The sequence below is a fragment of the Plectropomus leopardus genome, chromosome 18 (genome assembly GCF_008729295.1).
Source record: "Plectropomus leopardus isolate mb chromosome 18, YSFRI_Pleo_2.0, whole genome shotgun sequence".
NCBI lineage: Eukaryota > Metazoa > Chordata > Actinopteri > Perciformes > Serranidae > Plectropomus > Plectropomus leopardus.
Genome location: NC_056480.1, coordinates 1,129,921 through 1,149,947, shown reverse-complemented (window position 1 = coordinate 1,149,947; position 20,027 = coordinate 1,129,921). Strand labels below are relative to the sequence as shown.

The 20,027-nt window shown below is 36.4% G+C and overlaps 2 protein-coding genes across 2 annotated transcripts; both read left to right on the top strand.

The window, feature by feature from the left end:
* The first annotated feature begins 2,438 nt into the window (after positions 1 to 2,438).
* On the top strand, positions 2,439 to 8,989 carry LOC121957398 (major histocompatibility complex class I-related gene protein-like). Its single transcript, XM_042505960.1, has 7 exons — positions 2,439 to 2,834; positions 4,335 to 4,601; positions 5,612 to 5,890; positions 6,321 to 6,623; positions 7,593 to 7,700; positions 7,995 to 8,012; positions 8,564 to 8,989. Exons 1-7 carry the CDS (start codon positions 2,789 to 2,791, stop codon positions 8,566 to 8,568), a joined length of 1,026 nt encoding a protein of 341 aa, XP_042361894.1. The 5' UTR covers positions 2,439 to 2,788; the 3' UTR covers positions 8,569 to 8,989.
* Positions 8,990 to 10,718: 1,729 nt separating this feature from the next.
* On the top strand, positions 10,719 to 16,414 carry LOC121957461 (class I histocompatibility antigen, F10 alpha chain-like). The gene is made up of 7 exons (XM_042506036.1): positions 10,719 to 10,921; positions 11,969 to 12,244; positions 13,083 to 13,361; positions 13,630 to 13,932; positions 14,088 to 14,189; positions 15,675 to 15,692; positions 16,073 to 16,414. Exons 1-7 carry the CDS (start codon positions 10,873 to 10,875, stop codon positions 16,120 to 16,122), a joined length of 1,077 nt encoding a protein of 358 aa, XP_042361970.1. The 5' UTR covers positions 10,719 to 10,872; the 3' UTR covers positions 16,123 to 16,414.
* The last annotated feature ends 3,613 nt before the right edge of the window (positions 16,415 to 20,027 follow it).

The window sequence follows — 20,027 nt, the reverse complement described above, 5'->3', positions numbered from 1 at the left end:
TAAGGAACCTGAGTCTGGAATAAAGGATGTATATATATATCCATGAGAATATTACACCAGAGACCAAGGCGGTGTAGTGCCAGTGAAATGTTTGTGTCTGCAGGAGTTTATACCCTCTAAACTGTTTTAAGGAATCGCATGTATAAATGTATCTGCTGGCTTAATGGCACTGAGAATGAAATAATAGCAGCTCTATCTGACATAAGGAATAACACAACACGCCACCATATTGATTTAACTATTTTGCTTTTTATGAAATAATTGATATTCTGACATCCTTGGGCCTCAAACACTTGTCATATGTTAAATTGTAAACTCTTAATCTGAAAAGTACCTTTAGCTGTCAAATAATTGTAATGAAGTACAACACACGCTTAAGTAATTAGTTACATTGCACTACAGCTGGCAGATATGGAAAAAATCAAATATAAAAATATTTTAACCAAAAACCTGGATATCAATATTTTTGCATAAAGTAGAGTTGACTTTTGGTGCTTTCGCAAAATATTAACACAATGCAATTTTTGATAATATAATCAAATATTATAATGTGGCTTAAGACAAATAATAATGTTTAATGACGAAAAATGCCCGCTTGGACCCAAGGATGAAATGATTAGAATTTGGTCGTCATTGGTGACACAAATCTTAAAAGTGTGTAGATCTTTTGTGCTGCTGGTAATTGTAGTCTTTTTTTTCCCAGCAGGATAAGACAAACTTGTTAAGTGTGTTTTTATTCACTCACCAAAGAAGAAGAAGAAGTGATGTTGCTGTCCAGCTGTTTCTGCAGACTTTTTCTGGAGCACTAATTATTCTTTTGCCTCTTTATATGATTCGGTAGTGGGCAGTCGACTGTCTTTGGGGGTGATCAATAGGTGATCTTAGGTTGTCAAGTAACAATACACTAATGAAGAAACTCGTAACATTGTGTCATGAAATAAAATACTAATTTTTAGTGCTCATATGTAAATCATGAATTGGCTCAGCCCCAAGATAAATCACTGACCTGCTTGTGCAATATAAAACCGCCGGGCATCTTCCCTGCTTTTTTTTTTTTTTTTTGTAATTCTGTATTGCACATACATAATATCTTTATATCCCTTTCATAGCTGCCGTTAATTTTTTTGCTGTTGTTCATGTTCACTGTTTGTTAGAATCTGTTTTTCTGAAATACTGCACCTTAAATTGGTAGTGTGTGTGTGTGTGTGTGTGTGTGTGTGTGTGTGTGTGTGTGTGTATGTAGTCGAGTTTGCATCAAACCTATCAAATGATTTTTATTTGTTTAATGTTGAGTACAAAGTACTTTTTTGTCTGTTAAGGTAATGTGTCATCAGCCACTTAACAAGAAAATATTAAGTTGTGATTTCATGAGCAGAAGCTACATGACAGAGAAGGACAAACAAAATATTTTTTAGAGTAGGAGAGATTTTAAATTAATGACAGTTTTGTCTTGATCATTTGGTAAAATCATACAAATTATGCTGGGTAACTTAAAAATGTAATGTAAAAAAAAAGAATAAATCTATTTTTGTAATCTGCATTCACTTTCAGTTTTGAGGTACTATTTTGCATCATTTCATTTCATCATTATTTTACTGTGGTTTTACAGAAAAGTGTTAAAGGATGAGATCAGCTGCAAGTTTTTGTCATACAAATCATTTTATCTTAAAAAATATCACGTTTAAGTGTTTATCACTATATACAATAGTTAAAATTAGCTCCAGCTCGACCAACTACAAAAAGAGATAAATGTAAATATCAAAAATGGATCTGCATTCTGAATACTGTGACTTTTGATACTTTAGATACATTTTGCCACCAATACTTTTGCACTTTTACTTAAGCAGTGTCTTAAATCCTAGACTTAGACCAGGTATTTTTACATTCTGTTGTTGCTATTTTACTTAGGTTTATATAGATAGATAGATAGATAGATAGATAGATAGATAGATAGATAAACCTAAGAATAAAATATAATGTAATAAAATAGCAACAACAGAATGTAAAAATACTCTTGTATTTGGTACTGTTTTCGATTACATTTGCTTTCTTGCAAATCAAGTTTAAAAAGAAAAAAGCTCTCTCAAACTAACTGACTTGCAAAACATATTGCGCATATTTATAACAGGTTAACTTTTTTAATTACGCACAGGTTTGACGTCATCAGCGTGCGTCTTCCATTTACTCCGCTGTAGTTTTGGGAGAAAAATGTTAACAAACATCGAGCCGTCGCTGTAACGGGATTTATCTGTGTCGGGAAAAAGTCAGGAGAAGAGCAGGAGGAGGGGAATGTGGACGCGGTTGTGTTTTGGGGAAAAAGAGGCCAACTTTTGATACGAGAGCTCAAAGTATTTGTTAGCATCTGTTAGCGTTTAGCAGTGTCGCGCTGATCAGTGCGTCATTTCATGCTGCGTTTCTGTTGGTTGGTTGGCAGGCGTTGGTCGTAAAGGCATTTCCTAAATTTAAGACGCTGTCAAAAAATATTTCAGGCTGATTTATGTGTATAATCGCACGGTCGTCGTCTGTTTGATGATGGTCATCCTTTAAAGCGCACAGAGTTCACCGCTGATACCTGCTGAAGTGAGTTACGGGTGACAGTCGCGTGTCTGATCACCTGTAAACAGGAATTTCTCTTCAGTTTAGGATGAAAACGGGCTGGAGCACGCGCCCTGCTCCAGGTGAAACATTCAAATCTCCTTTAAACCAGGAAACAGTTTTGGACTGAAGAGAAAGTTTAAATCAGCCGACTCTGCTTTGAGCTCCAGCTCTGTTTACTTTTTCAAAAAAGATGAGTTTATTGCTTTTGCTGCTCTTCTGTCACGTGTCATCTGCAGGTAAGAAGGCATTTTAATCTCTCACATTTTATTTGTTTCGCACTATTCATACAAAAGGACCGAAGCACAAAGTGGAGCTAGGAAACGCAACCATAAGCGTGGAAACACCAGAGGCAGAAAAAACTCTTTAAATAGAAAGATACAAATAAATAAATACGTGAATAAATAAATAAATATATAGGTGACTATGTCACCGTTATTGTTTTTTCAGGGCAGATACCCCATACTAATTACTATTAGTTAATGAGACCGATAACTGATGTTTGGAACCGATGTGCGTTTGCAATAAAAATAAAAAATAATTTTGTCAATATTAAGAATTTTGAATGTAACAAACTCTAACATAAGGCTTTGTTTAAATGCTTTTAGAACATGTTTTATCATTTATGTAGCATAGCATAATTATATAGCAAGTTCTCTGCAACTTTGTTTTTTAGTCAAGTGAAAATTTAATTTAAAAAATGAATAAATAAAAATAGCTCCCTGAGGTTTTACTAAGCAAAAGTTGCTCCCACGCTGACACTTTCACTTTTTAATTAATTAATATTATCAGTGATCATTAAAATAAACACGCGTAGGATGCTTGATTGATGTAAAACTACATAAAGCAACTTTAAATGGGTATTTCATGTGAGTCATAAGCAATTTAGTAAACAGATCTTGTTGCAAGTGAGAATGTAAGTGCTGTAAGTGTTCAGGTGAGATTACATTTCAGGAATACCATAATGGGGTGTGACCCATAAGTCCTTTCTTTATAGACACTGGCAACAGGCCATTTAATGGTTGTTGCTTAAGACACAAATACCAAGGAAATACATAGACTACTAGGAATAGGGCTTTGGTATACCCTTTTTATTTACAGATCAAATTCTGCACTAAAGGAGCAACCAGTTATCTACGACGGAAGATCAGGGACATGTTAAGGGGGAAAAAGTCAAATTTTGAATTTGAATTTGAATTTCAAGAATAAAGTCCTAAAATATAAGAAAAATGTTGTGATATTACAAGCATAAAGTCATACTATTACATGAATAAAGTCATAAAATCATAAGAATGAGTGGGAAAGAGGAAAGTTGAAACTTTACAAGGAAAAAACGTTGTAAATTTTATTAGGAAAGAAGTAATAATTTTACAGGAATAAAGTCATGTTTTTATGAGAAAGGGGATATTATATTATGGAAATCAACTCTGTGCTCTCCTTTTATAGTTTACTGGCAATATGTTTATTTCCGTAATATATTATCCCCTTTCCCATAAAATTACAATTTTATTCTTGTAAAATTATGACTTGATTCTCGTAATATTACGCCTTTATTCTCATAAAACTACAACTTTATTCTAGTAATATTATTATGTTTTTCTCATAATAATATGACTAAATTCTCAAACTCTTTCAAAAAAAAATCCTTAATATGACCCTAAAACTCTGTCGTAGTTAACCAACAGAATGATGTAAGAAAAAATGCACATCTAAGACCTGAAAATCTGTTTGTCCCTCAGTGAAACACTCCTTGAGGTCTTACTTCACGGCATCCTCAGGGGTCCGAAACCTCCCAGAGGTTGTGGCCGTTGCGCTGGTGAATGATGTTCAGACCGGTTACTGTGACAGCAAACTCAAGACAGCAATACCCACACAGGCCTGGATGGAAAAACTGATAGACGGGGATCCGCAGTACTGGAGGTCGTACACAGAGTCGTGTACCATGTACCAGCAAGCCTTTAAAGAAGAATTTAACCTGTTGAAGAAGCGCTTAAACAAAACTGGAGGTACGTAAATAATCGTCCTGAGTACAGAGTCACACATACACATTACTCGGTGTGTTGACATGCACTGTTTAGTCAAGCTTCAGTTTTAGCTCAATTAGGCCGTTTAATTGGACTGCTGTCTTTGTCCCAGTATACAAGCACTGGGGGACAATCCATTTATTGAGGGAAGTCCGTCCACTAACCCACTGCAGGTGGAGACATGCCCCCTTTCATCTAGTTGCAGTAAATGAATATTATTTATACAGTCTCTGATATAGACTGAATCAAAATAAAAGCTCTTTATTTATAGTAACTTTGGGTTAGAAAACCGGCGCGTCACGTACAGATAATCAAACGGCGCTGAGAAAACTCTGCCCTCATTGATTAGTTTTAAGCCACCTTAAAAAAAATCAGTATCACTTTAAGTACAGCCTATTCTACATTTAGAATATGTTTCACCACTTTACCTTGCTGTAAAACAGCAAAGTAAAATAAATGAATAAAAAAAGATAAATAAAATAAAATAAAATAAAAACATTGATTTGAAGCTTTTAAATGGCAGAGTTGCTGGTTTTCCACTGCCTCCATCAGCTGCTGTGTAACATAAAGAGGAGGGAATATTCAAATAACGTGGACACTTAAACTGATTTTGATGTTTTAAGGTGGCGAAAATATGTTTTGCTGCGGCCCCGTCCCCAGCAGGACATCGCTTAGCTTCTGTGCTGCCGTTGTGGGACTGTACTTTCTTTATCAGAGGAGGGGGGTGCCTTGAATGTGACTTTCTTATTTAAAATATTTATAAAATACCAAACTACCAAAGCAGCATCCTCGACTCTGAGAAACAGCATCTGACTCTCTGAGACGTTCACACCGTTCAGATGATGATTAAGTGGCATTCATTCAGCCAATAACAGCAGGAGGTCGTTTTGGTGTCCGTGGATCATTGTGTAAAGATGTGATATCAGCTGGGAAGAAATGACTGTGATCTCACGCTTTGCTGAAGTCTCCGTCTCTCGCTCTGTCTCTCTCAGGTGTCCACATTCTTCAGAAGATGCACGGTTGTGATTGGGATGATGAGACTGGAGAGGTTCACGGATATCAGCAGTACGGTTACAATGGAGATGACTTTCTAACGTTTGACTCTAATACAGACACGTGGATCGCTTCAAAACCACAAGCTGTCATCACCAAACATTTCTGGGACAGGCAAAGAGATAAAAATAAGTTTTGGAAAGACTTCTTCACCCAGACTTTTCCTGACTGGCTGAGGAAGCACCTGAACTATGGGAAGAGCTTTCTGCTGAGAACAGGTACGATCACGTGACCTCATGTAGATCCATGATGGAATCACAATGTACACAATTATTTTAAATTTCTACTGTGCAGTTATCGAGGGGATAATGCCTGAGAGGGTGTCCATTATCAGGGATTAACGGCAAATTTGGAGACGTGCATGTTGGACTCTGCTGAGGTCATTATTTACTTATTATGGACACCTCAACAGGAATTATCCTGCTTATACCATGGTCACTTGCCAAAGGAGAAAAAGGCTATTTATTTATATTTCTTTTGTAATCAAAAAGTTTTTAATCGGCCAACAGTCATAACTTGGTTTCCCACATAACATCTGAGGGTTTGACTGGAGCAATCATTACCATCCCATAGCGCACGGATATAATAATATATTGTTGTAAGTCCAAAAGTTGATGTAATTTTATTTCTCTCTCTCTCTCTCTGCAGACCTCCCCTCAGTGTCTCTCCTCCAGAAGTCTCCGTCCTCTGCAGTCAGCTGCCACGCTACAGGTTTCTACCCCGACAGAGCCATGATGTTCTGGAGGAAAGACGGAGAGGAGATTCACGAGGACGTGGATGTCGGAGAGATCCGCCCCAACCACGATGGATCCTTCCAGATGAGCGTCGACCTGAACGTTTCATCAGTCGCACCTGAAGCCTGGAGCAGGTACGAGTGTGTGTTTCATCTTACTGGTGTGAAGGACGACATCATCACCAAACTGGACAAAGCAGCGATCAGGACTAACTGGGGTAAGACTGAGATCAGATGTGATGGAAGTTGTAATAAAAAGGTTATTTTTGCTTAATTTAATATAGTTTGATTTTATTTCGTTTTATTGTATTTATTTATTTATTTTTTGTTTTGTTTTGTTTGTCCACTGAAGTTGGACCTGGGTCATAGTGGTTACGCCTAAAAGCATTTGTTATAATTTCAGATGTACACGAGTTGTTTGGAAGTTAACTCTTGACTCTGATTTTTAGTTTCCCTCACTTTGGGCGAGCAGAATGATTGATATATACAACTCTGTATCCTCTCCTTTATCTTATTTTTGTCATTTTTGTAAGTAACAGCTTTGGTGGCTATCGTCTGGCTATAACTGGCCTAATTTTCCAGTTAGAGAAAACACAGTACCTTCTCTCCATCAGATGAAGCATTTATTCCCAAACATGCGTGTTTTTCTTTATTCTTGAACATAATGTTCTGTAACCTGCTTCACATCCAGACTGGCTGTTACACACAGATTCCAGGTTTATACAGTAAAATTGTGTGTAATAAGGCAGCCTTAAAGGATGAATCCTGAGCTCCATCAGAACTGTTTCATTTCAAAATTCAGTTTAAACTCACAGCCCACTCAGTTCCCCCCTTTTGACGGTAGATTTCACCCATTTCACTCAATATCAGTTCAATATCATTTAAAGCTCATGAGCCTTGAAGAGAGAGAAATTGGCCTATTTAATACACGGGTGTCAATGGCATTGAAAAAGCATCACTTGTGCATTTGATGGTGATTACCATAAGGTTTGTTTGCATAGGAAGGGGGCAGTTTTTCTGAGAATACCTTCATGCTCATGCTACAGGCTCAGTTTGCATGTTTGCGCATGCTTGGTGGATTGCACGCTGTCTTTTTCTCTAATTTGCACGGGTTTAGGGGCTGCAAAAGTAGCACAGTCCTTTTGGTGGATATGTTTCAAAGTGTTAATGTTCTGCTGTGGCTCCAGTTTCTCCCTCAGAGTTTCCTGCCGTTGCTGTTGTTGGAGTCGTTGTCGGGCTGCTGCTGCTGACGCTCGGCATCGCTGGACTCTTCATCTGGAGAAGGAACAATCAAGGTGAGAGAAGCCATTTTTTCTCCACTGTTTGATATAAAATGCAGGTTTAATTCAGTGATTAAAAAAGCATTGTATGTAGTCTGAAAGGATTAAAAGAAGTGTGAACTGGCTCAGTAACTTTACCACTAAAAGAAGCTTCATCTATGGTTTAAGAGCATGCTCTCCCACTTTATATTTAAAGAAAAAATCTGTGAAATTTATGCAAAAAATGCAAAATTGTAATATTAGTAATATAATATTTAATAAATTCTGGATTTGTCTTCACATTTACCAATTTTCTTTCCTGTCTTTCAGGATTCAGACCTGCAAATAGTAAGTTTCCCTTTATTTATATATTTTCAAAATACTTTAGTGAAAGCACTAGACTGAATCTCTGCTTTTTATGAAATAGTTGACATGCTGACATCCTCAAACACTTGTCATATGTTCAATGTAAACTCTTAATCTGATCTGAAAGGTTCCTTTAGCTGTCAAATAATTGTCATGAAGTACAACGTGCATGTTAAATAACTCTTAATCACATCTAAAGTACTTGAGTTTAAGTAATTAGTTATATTTCGCTCAGGCCGGCAGATATGGAGAAAATCATATGTAAAAGTATTTTTACTAAATACCTAAATATTGCGACAGTATTGTATAGTTGACTATTGATGCCTTCACAAAATATTTACACCGAGATTTTTGATAAATAGTCATCAGTAATGTGGATATAATAATTAAATGGGATATGTAAAATAATAATGGTTAATAATGTCCAGTATGAACTCCAATAAGTCAGTCCACCTGTCCACATATTAATCTGTGGCATCAAAACTGTGTATATTTATGTATGTTCTTGTATTTTATTAATTTTCCCCCAACAGGATAAATCGAAGTCGTCAGGTGTGTTTCCGTTGACGCACCAATAAAGTTTATTGAAGTGACAGTCAGAGCTGACAGAGGCGTCACTGAGGAGGAAAATCCTTCAGGAGCAACAACATCTGGAGAGAAGTGATGCTGCTGTCCAGCTGTTTCTGCAGACGTTTTTTTTGTCACACTTATTAGTCTGGGCCTTATTTGGTTCATATTATTAGACACTAGGAAATCATCTGTTGTGGGTGTTAATCACTAAGAAGTCAAGCACTTTAGTTGTCACATCATAAGACGTGTCCACTCTTGAAAAAAAATAATGAAGACCTTAAACACCAGCTGTACACTCCTGTCGCTCCATTGCGTCACATATACATATATATACACACACACACACACACACACACACACACACACATATATCACTCAGCGGGTTTCCATTAACGCTCAAATTGCGCAAATTGAATTTGCAAATATAAAATACGCCTGATGGAAACACGTCAATTTCGTAAAAACTCAAATATATCACAAAGAAATGTTTTTATGCATGAGATGGTATTTCAGGCTATTCAGAAATACCGTACGTACCATACGTGGTCACTCCCACGTATGAGGGGCTCGCCTTTTTATGATCGCTCACATAACACGCCTACGTGGCCTTTAATTGGGAAATAATGAGGTCTAGTGCGGTGGCTGCAATAGAAATAAACCTGCTAATGTTTTGAACATCCATCACCAGAATGTTTTTTGCGAAAGAGGAAGTCGCATTAACGTCACGCAGTGGCAACGCAGTAATCTCACGATTGTGTTTTATCGACATTAAAAGTATCGCTCAAGTTTTGCACAAATCTGAAACCTGACTACTGACCTGCTTGGACAATATAATCCACATCTTGTGGATTTAAATATATTTAAACGTATAAGCTAACTTTACATTTCCTTTTTAGCTGCTGTTTACTTTTTTGTTGCTATTGTTCATGTTACCTGTTTCTTTAGAATCGGCTCTGAACTGAAGTGTACTGAAGTGTACTGTGTACTGTGTACTGACGTGTACTGATATGTTTTTATCACTCCTGTTAATGTCTACGTAGGAGCCAGAATGAGTATGAAGCGTCTGTTGTTTATTAGTTGGTTAGGCAGCTCACGTGCTTTCGGTTACTTTCACTTGGCGGTACAAAGACAAAGATGGTGAATCTGGTTTGACTTTTTTTTGGTTACTGTTAAACAAAAAATGTTACACGTTACACCACGTTACGCCATGTTAATATTATGTTCTTATTTAATTTTGCTTTAGTTATTCCAGTTTCCAGTCTTCTCATCATTAAAACATCAGAGTCAGCAAGAGTCTTTATAGATTTTTATAGAGTCACAGTTACGTAAGTAAGCCTGCTTAGCCACTTTCACCAGCAGCGTTTTTATCAGTGGTAGTCGCTATTACCTTGGTTGATGAAAGTTGGAAGGAAAACTTTGGAAACGTTTTTTTATTTGTTAATTTTTGAGTCTGTAGTCATTTTTTTTTTAAATTTATTTTTAAAATCTGTTAAGGTTTGTTGTTCATGTGTTATCAGCTTACAGAGTAAATAAATCGGAAATATTTAAAGAAAATATTTCAGTTGTAAATGTATGAGCAGAGGCTCGATGACCAAGAAGTACAAACAAAATAAATATATATATATATGCGCGTGTGTGTGTGTTTGTGTTTGATAATGGTGGGAATCAGCATTTGGGCTGACCAGTATCGTCTGATCCTGATGACGTGCCAGTATTTTTGGGCATCCCTACTTTAAATGATACATGTCTGGATTTCTGGCTTCACACACATTATAGCAGTGGTGACTGTAACCAACACACAGCTATATATAAATGATTGGTAATTTTAGAATTTATGTATTATGTAATTTATGTATATTGATGCCATGGGTTTTCTCAATTAGATCATTCAGAAGACACATTTTAAATCAAATTTAAATGTGATTTGTCAATATAAAAATGTTTTGTTTTTGTTGGGTTTTGTGTTTTTAGATGGTATTTGAGTTCACATGTTTGACAACAATCAGAAGCAGAAAAAAAGTTTCAATGGGGAGAGTTTTTTAATATAATAATAATAATTCCAAAGAAAATATTTGCAATGCTGGCTGGTTTTGCTTCTTTAAATGATACGGGAGTTTCACCCCCCCTCCCCGCATCAACAAATGTCGAACAGTCCCTTGGAGAGCCGCAGCAGAGACACGCCCCTCGCAGTGCGCGAGGAAAGAGCTGCAAGCTCAGAGGAGGACATGTGGCGCAGCTCGGTGATTTACCCTCATGTCCTTATGAAAACAAGATGAAACGGCTCCTATTGCTGCTCCTCTTCTGTCACGTTTCATCCTCAGGTGAGATCACATCTCTCGTTTCTCTAGTTTCTGTATTTTTCTCCTCCGTTGCTTCAGGACCGCTAATTTTTCCTCCTCTAGGATGGCGAAGGAAAGTCCCGCCTTCTCTCTCCCTCTGATTGGCTGCTATTCGTGTCAGATTGTTTAGTTTCGGGTATGAGGATTGTGATTGGTTAGGTTTAAGGTAAATAGGGTTAGCCAATCAGGAGTACAGTAAGGCGGGTCATGCCTTCGCCATCCCAGGAGTAATAAAAACTATCCTGCAGGCACAGATGAAGTTTAGTTTCACTTCCGACATGATAAAACTGTCTATATTTGGCCGCACTGATTATATCAGGCATTTCACACCGAGATGTGTCCTGTGCTTGTTTACTTTTAATAGAGTTATTAGAAACGTGCTCAATTTACAGGAAACGAAAAGCCTACCAATAAGAACAGGACTTTACTATTTTTTTATTTTTTGACTCACACTTGTAGAACTTAATCTAAATGCTCCTACTCAACAAACTGATAATTTCTCATAATAATGATTGTAAATTGACAAATCGAACATATAGAAAACAACAGGTAAAAATAAGGAAAAAATGGGGAAAAAAGCAGTTTATAAAAACGAAGCAAACTTACCCTAAATTACCCTAAAATGAGCAGGAAATTAGAAAAAAAGGTTATGAAAAATTACCAAACAAATAGCATAAACTTAAAAAAAAAAATAAAAATAAAAACAAAGCATTATTATTATTAAAATTTTTATACATTCTTCTCTGCAACACTTACAATTTTCTTGTATTTTGAGGGACTTTTTTTAACCTAATTACTGATGACCTTTTCCCCGTTATTTTTGAAAAAAATCAAACCAACGAGCTCAAGTTTCAGAGGCTTAAATGCTTGTGAAAGGTGTACAAGAAAACTGAAGATCCAGGTTTCAAAGGGTTAAATGTGGAATTCAGTTTCACATGGCTTTCTATGTAATTTAACATTAAATTTCCCAACTTCTCCCTACATGAGAACATGCAGATGAAAAAACTTGAATGTCTGTTTGTCTTCCAGTGAAACACTCCATGAAGGTTTTCTTCATCGCGTCCTCTGGAGTCCCAGAGTCCCACAACTTCCCGGATGTCATGGCTGTGATGCTGATTGATGACGTTCAGGCGGGTTACTGTGACAGCAGAATAAAGACGGCGATACCCAAACAGGCCTGGATGGACAAATTAAGAGAAGAGGATCCTCAGTACTGGACGTTGTACAAACAGGAGTGTACGGCGTACCAACAAGTCTTCAAAGATGAATTTCTCATTTTGAAGCAGCGCTTGAACCAAACCGGAAGTATGTAACTGTTTTTTTTTTTAATTCTGAATACGCAGACTCAACAGAAACATTACTGAGACTGAGAGTACTGGATGCTGCTTTACTACACTGATACGGTGTTTCTGTCAATCCCAAAATGACCACCAAAGATCATAAACAAGTTTATTTCCACAAGATTAGATAAGAATAACTCGCAGCCATGTCGAGTTTACGAAAACACACTTAATTTAATTTTTTTTGGCTCTCCCCAAAAACATATTTTTTCCTGTTCCTGTGTTTAAAGACTGGCGGAAATTTGAAAATTTGACAGTTTCTAAACAGGATAAATGGTGTCATTTTGGCTATTTTACTTTGGCGTGCCCTCAGGTTTAGTAGGCATTTTCTTTTTTAAATAACCACCAAAAAAAAATCACCAAAAAGTCTGAAAGAAAAAAAAATTGCCCAAAAATATAAAGAAAAAAAAAACATTAAAAATTAATAAAACCACTACAAAATGATCTAATTCTATAAATTTTAAAAGAATAAAAAGGAAAATTAAAACATACCTTCCTAACCATCCTAACCTGCAGGCCCGCCAATACTGAATGCTGCTTTACTACACCAATAGTGTTTCTGTCCATCCCATAATAATCAGCAAAGAGCATAAACAGGTTATTTCCTATCGATAAGATGGAAAATAACTCTGCTGAACTGCCTGCAGGGAGTTCGTCCATCATAACTCGACTGCAGGAACTTGATGATCACAGCCGTTTTACAGCTGACAGAGGAGCATTTACTGTCTACTCTGAAAGTTACAGAGCAGCTGTATGTTTCACTCTGGTTTACTGATGTCTCCGTCTCTCTCTCTGTCTCTCAGGTGTCCAGATTCTTCAGAAGATGCACGGTTGCGAGTGGGATGATGAGACCCAAAAGGTTCACGGATATCAGCAGTACGGTTATGATGGAGCGGACTTCCTGGCGTTCGACTTAAACACAGAGTCGTGGGTCGCTTCCAAATCGCAAGCTGTCATCACCAAACACTTCTGGGACAGACAGAGAGCCAGAAACGAGCTCTGGAAGAATTACCTCACCCAGCTTTGTCCCGAATGGCTGAGGAAGCACCTGAACTATGGGAGGAGCTTTCTGCTGAGAACAGGTACGATCGCGTGACCTCATGTAGATTCATGGTGGAGTAAAAATGTACTCAATAAAGAATGGAAAGATTTTACAAAAACAGAAGCTGACTGATTATTGGATTTTGGGATTTTCATTCGCTTTTTGGTAGCTCTCCATGCTGTATGGTAAATGTTTTAGAGTGCACTGGTTTTAGAGGCCTCATCGTCAGAGGAACACCATCAAGAGAGACATTTTTTTCAGGGAATTCAGTATTTTTGTCAAATGCATGTCTCTTTCTGTCTCTGCAGAGCGTCCCTCAGTGTCTCTCCTCCAGAAGTCTCCGTCCTCTCCAGTCAGCTGCCACGCTACAGGTTTCTACCCCAACAGCGCCATGATGTTCTGGAGGAAAGACGGAGAGGAGATTCACGAGGACGTGGATGTCGGAGAGATCCTCCCCAACCACGATGGATCCTTCCAGATGAGCGTCGACCTGAACGTTTCATCAGTCGCACCTGAAGACTGGAGCAGGTACGAGTGTGTGTTTCATCTCTCTGGTGTGAAGGACGACATCATCACCAAACTGGACAAAGCAGCGATCAGGACTAACTGGGGTAAGACAGATTTAGTGTGCTGAATGAGACCTTCTGTTTATAGTTCTTTAAGAACCGGATGACCACACAGGAGGAAGCGTGGACGTAAACTGCATTGACTAGTAAGCGGATGCATAAAACTGAAAGATGTTAATTCAGGTTTTTGGATTTTACAGAGAAGGCCGGTAACATGGCCGTCCCCATCATTGCTGCAGGGGTTGTTCTTGCTCTCGTCTTCTTCGCTGCCACTGGAGTCATCATTTCTAAGAGGAAGACAGGTGAGAGAGAAAGATGGAAAGATTATTTGCTTAACTGGCCTTTTCAGCTCTTTAGTTTAGTCTTTGAGTTGAAGCTTTTATGGTTGCAAAAAATGAAACTACCATCAATTCCCTACACCAGCAATACTCATCTTACAACCTGTGGGCCATATCTGGCCCCCCAACCATTTTCTAATTCACTATAAAAATAAACTGATTCACACAAGGAATTGTTTTTGTACTTTTAGTATACCTAAGTGCCAGAGTGCATAAAACAGCATCAGCTTTTTCTTCAAAAAAGTGCCAGTGAAGGATCGTCTGCACCCCGACAGAGGTCCTAGCTAAGCTAATGTTCCAAAATCCTAGAAATGTCTTCAATTTCTAGAAAAGTCACGAAATCCTACAAATGTCCTAAGATTCTAGATGAGTCCTTAAATCCTAGAAACATCCTAAAGTCCTAGAAATCACCTAATATACCAGAAACATCTTAAAATCAGTGACATGTCCTAAAATTCTCGAAACATCCTGAAATCTAAGAAATGTCATAAAATCATAGAAACATCCTTAAAACCAAGAGACATCCCAAAATCCTAAAAATGTCCTAAAATCCTGGAAACTTTTTAAAATCTGAGAAATGTAATAAAATCTTAGAAACATCCCAATTCAAAACATTCAAAACATTTTGAAGTCCAAGATGTCCTTAAATTCTAGGGATGACCTGAAATCCTAGACACATCCCAAAACCCCTTGAAACATCCTAAAATCCGAGAAACATCCTAAAATTATAAAAACGTTCTTAAATCCTAGAAATGTCTTAAAATCCTAGAAATGCCCTAAAATCCCTGCCCTACACCAATAATTTTAGGCAACCAACATCAAGCTCTGAGCCTCAGATCTTGTAAGTCGTGATAACTGTGACTACAGCCAGGGTTCCCATGGTCCTGGAAAACCTGGATAAGTCATGGAATTTCTCAATCACGTTTCCAGCTTGGAAAAGTCACGGGATTAGTAAAAATTTTTGAAAGTTTTGGAAAAGTCATGGAATTTTGTTGTGTGTAATGGAATTGTTTAGGTAATCTTTTAACGTTGCTCTCATATTTGTCCGTGTGTGATGTTTTGTTTACCATCACGTATGTTTACTCATTTTTTCCTCATGTTCTGTCTCCATTTTTTAATTATGCAAGCTAGCTGAAATAATATCACAATACAGTCTGTCACTAAACTAATATGTTTTTTTTAATCACGGGCAACTACTGCAAGAAATAAAAATTATGGGTCCTTGGAAAGTCATGGGAAAGCATTGAAATTCTGTCTATGAAAGTGTGTGGGAACCCTGTATATTATGATAATATGGGAGAAGAGATAAAAAAGAAAGAAGATTTATTTTATTTTATTTAGTTTGAGTGATTAGAAGAAGGAAATTCGATTCAGTGAGGAAAAGGTGACAAAAGATATTCTGCCATTTTCAAATGTAACTGAAATAATTTGTCTCTTTTCTGATTTCAGTCAAACGTCCTCCATCTCGTAAGTAAAACTTAACTTTATTCCATTTGTGTCAGTTAACACTTTAAACTCCCTCTGAAATTGTGTCACGAAAATGTTGTAACAACTTTATTTTATAAGTAATTAACTTAAAACATAAATATAATAAATTCATATGATAATTAAGAATTTAATTACCATATTTATGAACACACATAACACAACACAACACTTAAGTTAATTACTAGTTAAAGTTAAATTGGTACAACAAATATTTCCACATTATTTAAAAAGAATTTTAAAGTGTTACAAACTTAATAACCATAATTATGAATTTTTCCTCAATTGCTTTTTAAAAAGTTGAGTGCAGGATGAGTAGACTTAGATAATTTTCCACTAACAGTCTGTTTCTGACTTTATAGCTCCTGATAACGTCCTCGAACTCTGCGAGAGACTGAATCCAGAGACCTGACTGACCAAAGTAAAGTCAAGCACTTTGATATTTATCATATTACATAGTTTTACAGAACTTAAATAGACTGAAAAATGGCTTTCTCACATACAAATGAAGTAGTAGTTAATTCTATGTTATGTGCTTGATATTTAAATGTAAGTTTTATTTCAAATTGCGTGTTTACAATTTGGATTTCAAATTTGTGAAATGTATGAAACTTTATTTTATTTATTGATCATTATTTATTTATTCAGCAGTTTTACACTGATGCAACATTGTGTTTTACAACCCAGTCTTAGGGCCACATTGAGAAAAAAAAGGGGACTTTGAGAATAAAGTAGTAACATGAGAAAAAAGTTGTAATTTTACAAGAATAGTGTCGTAGTTTTATGAGAACAAAGTTTATGGGAATAAACTTGTAACATTATGAGAATAAACTTGTAATTTGACGAGAAAAACAACTGTGTATTTCAGAGAAAAAAAGTCATAATTTAATGAGAATGACGTCATGTTTTTACTGGAAATCGGATTTTATATTGTGGGAATAAATATATTGCCAACACACTATAAAACAGGTGAGAGCACAGGCAGCCTTCTCTGAAACCACCTTCTCTGGAGTCGTGCTGCACCACGCAGTCAACGGGTAACCTGTTAACTTGTGCTCTTGCCGGTTTTATAGTTTTCTGGCAAAATGTTAATTTCCGTAATATGATATCCCCTTTTTTATAAAAAAAAAAAAAATCTGACTTAATTCTCAAAAAAATATTAAATTATGCCTTTTTTTCTCGTAAAATTACAACTTTTTCTTGTAAAATTCCGACTTTATTCAAGTAATATTACAAGTTTATTCTTATATAAAAAATGACTTTTTTCTTGCAAAACGACTACTTAATTCTCGTAAATTATGACTGTTTTCTCATAATATTATGACTTTATTCGCAAAATCTGACTTTTTTTTTCCTTTAACGTGGCCCTAATCCTCCATCGTAGTGTTTACTGTTTGTTTGTAGGCATATTTAATGAGAGAAGACAGTGACGGTGATTGGACAAGTGGGCAATGTCATTCATTAAGTTGCCTATCAAGCAAAAAATGTTGCAGTGCTTTAAAAAAGCCAGGACCCTAAATGAAACCAGTAGCACTGTTTATATTGCCCTCACATTTTTCAGCCTCATTAACTCTCTCTACACAAAAATGGTCTGAGAATTTATTTTTCTGTCAATTCAAAATGTTGAAAAAGAATTGGATTCACAATAATTAATGAGGAAAGTTTCATTTTTATTTGTTTAATGTTCTTTATTAGGAAATTCATTAACTACAAATTGCTAAAATCGAAATGTTGTCTTGAAACATTTTACCATTATGGAATCCCACCATGACAGTGTTTGGTACTGTGTATTTAGATTTTTAGAATATTGTCATCATACTTGTCTCTTTTATCTCTGCACATTAACCAAGAGAACTTTAATTATCCTGAATATTTTCCATGCAGTATTGTGTATAATTGTATTAAGATTTTAACATGACCCCCTTTTTTTCCATTTCTTACTATCATGTAACAGTGCTGTTTTAAGATACACCAAATTAGATATATTCAAATTATGTTTACTTTATGTATTTATTTTGTGACAGAAAAAAAATATGATTTTTTTTTTTTTTTTTTACCAAAGTGTTGCACATAGCTCATTTCCATGGTTTGTGGCTCGTGAAGTTGTTGAAGTCCGTTATCCATCATTATAATCGTTTGATTCAGATATTATAATAAAAAGCTATAATAATAAGCTCAAGGCACATCTGGCAGCAAAGCCCCTAACATCCCCAATCAAGCTATTGCACTAGATAGGGGGACCTTGTTCCTTGACAAAAAAGTACGGCAGGATTTGTGTAATTCCATCAGAAGCAACCGGATGGAATTTCATCAAATTTATTTATAAATTTAAGGACAATTAATTTAATTAAATTTTCTGATTTCATTGAATTTTAAACTACCTTTAAAAAGAATACTAATCTGCCATGTATCTTGGGCGCTTTTATTTTGAAAAAGCGGAACCGGAAGCAGCTCTGTTTACATTTTCAAACGTGAGCAGCGCGCAGTCTGATTCAAAAAGTTTGTTCCCGGCTCCTTGTTGTTAACCGTTTTTCACCGGCGGTCCTGCGTTTTTTCATCGCGTAGTTCATCAGACACCACCGGAGAGGACCACCGGAGCCGGTGTGCGCGGTCGAAGTTTTTAAAGTTGACTTTGTGCAAAGTTCCGGGACTCGTTTTTGTTAGCTGCGAATGCTAAACTAAGTTAGCGTAGCGTGCACACGGCGCTAGTCGGAGTAAATACTCGATACCGGAGGCGAAACTGTATTTTTGTTGGACCCAAAGTGTTCAGAAAAAAATCTGTCTGAATGGACTCCGCTGGTTTCTTTTGGTTGAAATCGTCGCAGCTGCCGACATACGAAGCTAATGAAGTTAGCTTGCTAGCAGGAAGTAGACGGACGCCGCCGTTACCCAGCAACACGTCCGCGCGAGCAAACCCTGTTTAACGGAGTGTGTTTGCGGGAAAATTTGCTTTAAAAATGTCTAAACTTCACATGCTGGGAGTTTTTTTCAACCGGCGATTAACTGCGGCTGCTGAAGAGATTTTTGGGATGTTTAAAATAACGATAGCAGAGTCCGAGGAGGGACTGGAGACACCGACACTGGGAACACTGGGAACACTGGGATCCACACAGAGGAGAAACCCTACAGCTGCTCTGTCTGTGGGAAAAGCAGGGTTCCCACGGTCATGGAAAACCTGGAAAAGCCGTGGATTTCCTCATCGCATGGAACTGGTAAAACACGTAGAGTTTTGGGAAAATCGTGTAAAAAAGTGTGTAATAAATTATGTGAATGTAATGTTAATGTATTTGGAAGACACGTTGTATTAAAAAACAATTTTTTTAAAGAAAAAGCGTTTGGAAGGTATGTTTACTTTAAACGATTTTAAAAGGATTTTTCTTTTTAAAAAACTGTTTTTTGTTGATTTTTGTTGACAACTTATGTATTTATTTTAAGAAAACGAATTTGGAAGGCGTCATTCCTCTTTAGAAAAACGGGTTTGGGAGGAATGATTTCTTTTTTTAATAACTTTTTTGGCGAGTCATAGACAATGTTAAACGTTTGGGCGACATTTTCCTTAAATATGTAAAGGCGCTTTTATTGGAACGGAAGTTTTATAGAAAACTTTTCTTAAATATTTCAAGGCAACTTTGAAACTGTAAAAATCAAAGTCATTGTTGGATTTTCAAATTTCGGACGATCATTGAACACATAATGTCGGATGTTGAAAGTATTTTTAACAGAGTTTGAATCTCATATATTTAAAAAAAAAACAGCAGGAATAAAAAAAAGTATTTGGGGTCCATAAAAACTCATAGAAAAGTTTGAAATTGTGTCCATAAAAATGTGAGGGAACCCTGTAAAAAAAAGCACAACTTTTAGGTTTTACACTAAACTTTAAAGTTCAGTTCAGAAGGAAAACGTTTCAGCTGCTCAGTTTCAGAAGCAGTGGCACTGTGGTTAAGATTGTGCAAATACTTCAATTTAACAACTCAAAAGTACGTTGATCTCGTCCCCAAATGTCCACCATGTGGCAGCAGCGCCGCACTGAACTGCGTGCAGAAAGTGGAAGATTAAACTCTAACAATTTTTCCGCAGATTTTTGTCATTTAATCAGTTTATGTCAGAAAATCACCAAAACGCATGACTTAATAACAGACACAAACATTACAAAAAAATCCTTTAAATATAATGTATGTGTTAACTAAACCACGATTGTGTAATCAATAATGTCATAAAAAGGCTGAAAAAGTAAAACTAGAATATTGTTGGTTTTTAAATGGTTTCAGAATGGACCAAAATTACACCATTTATGATAGCCAGAAACTGTTAATAATA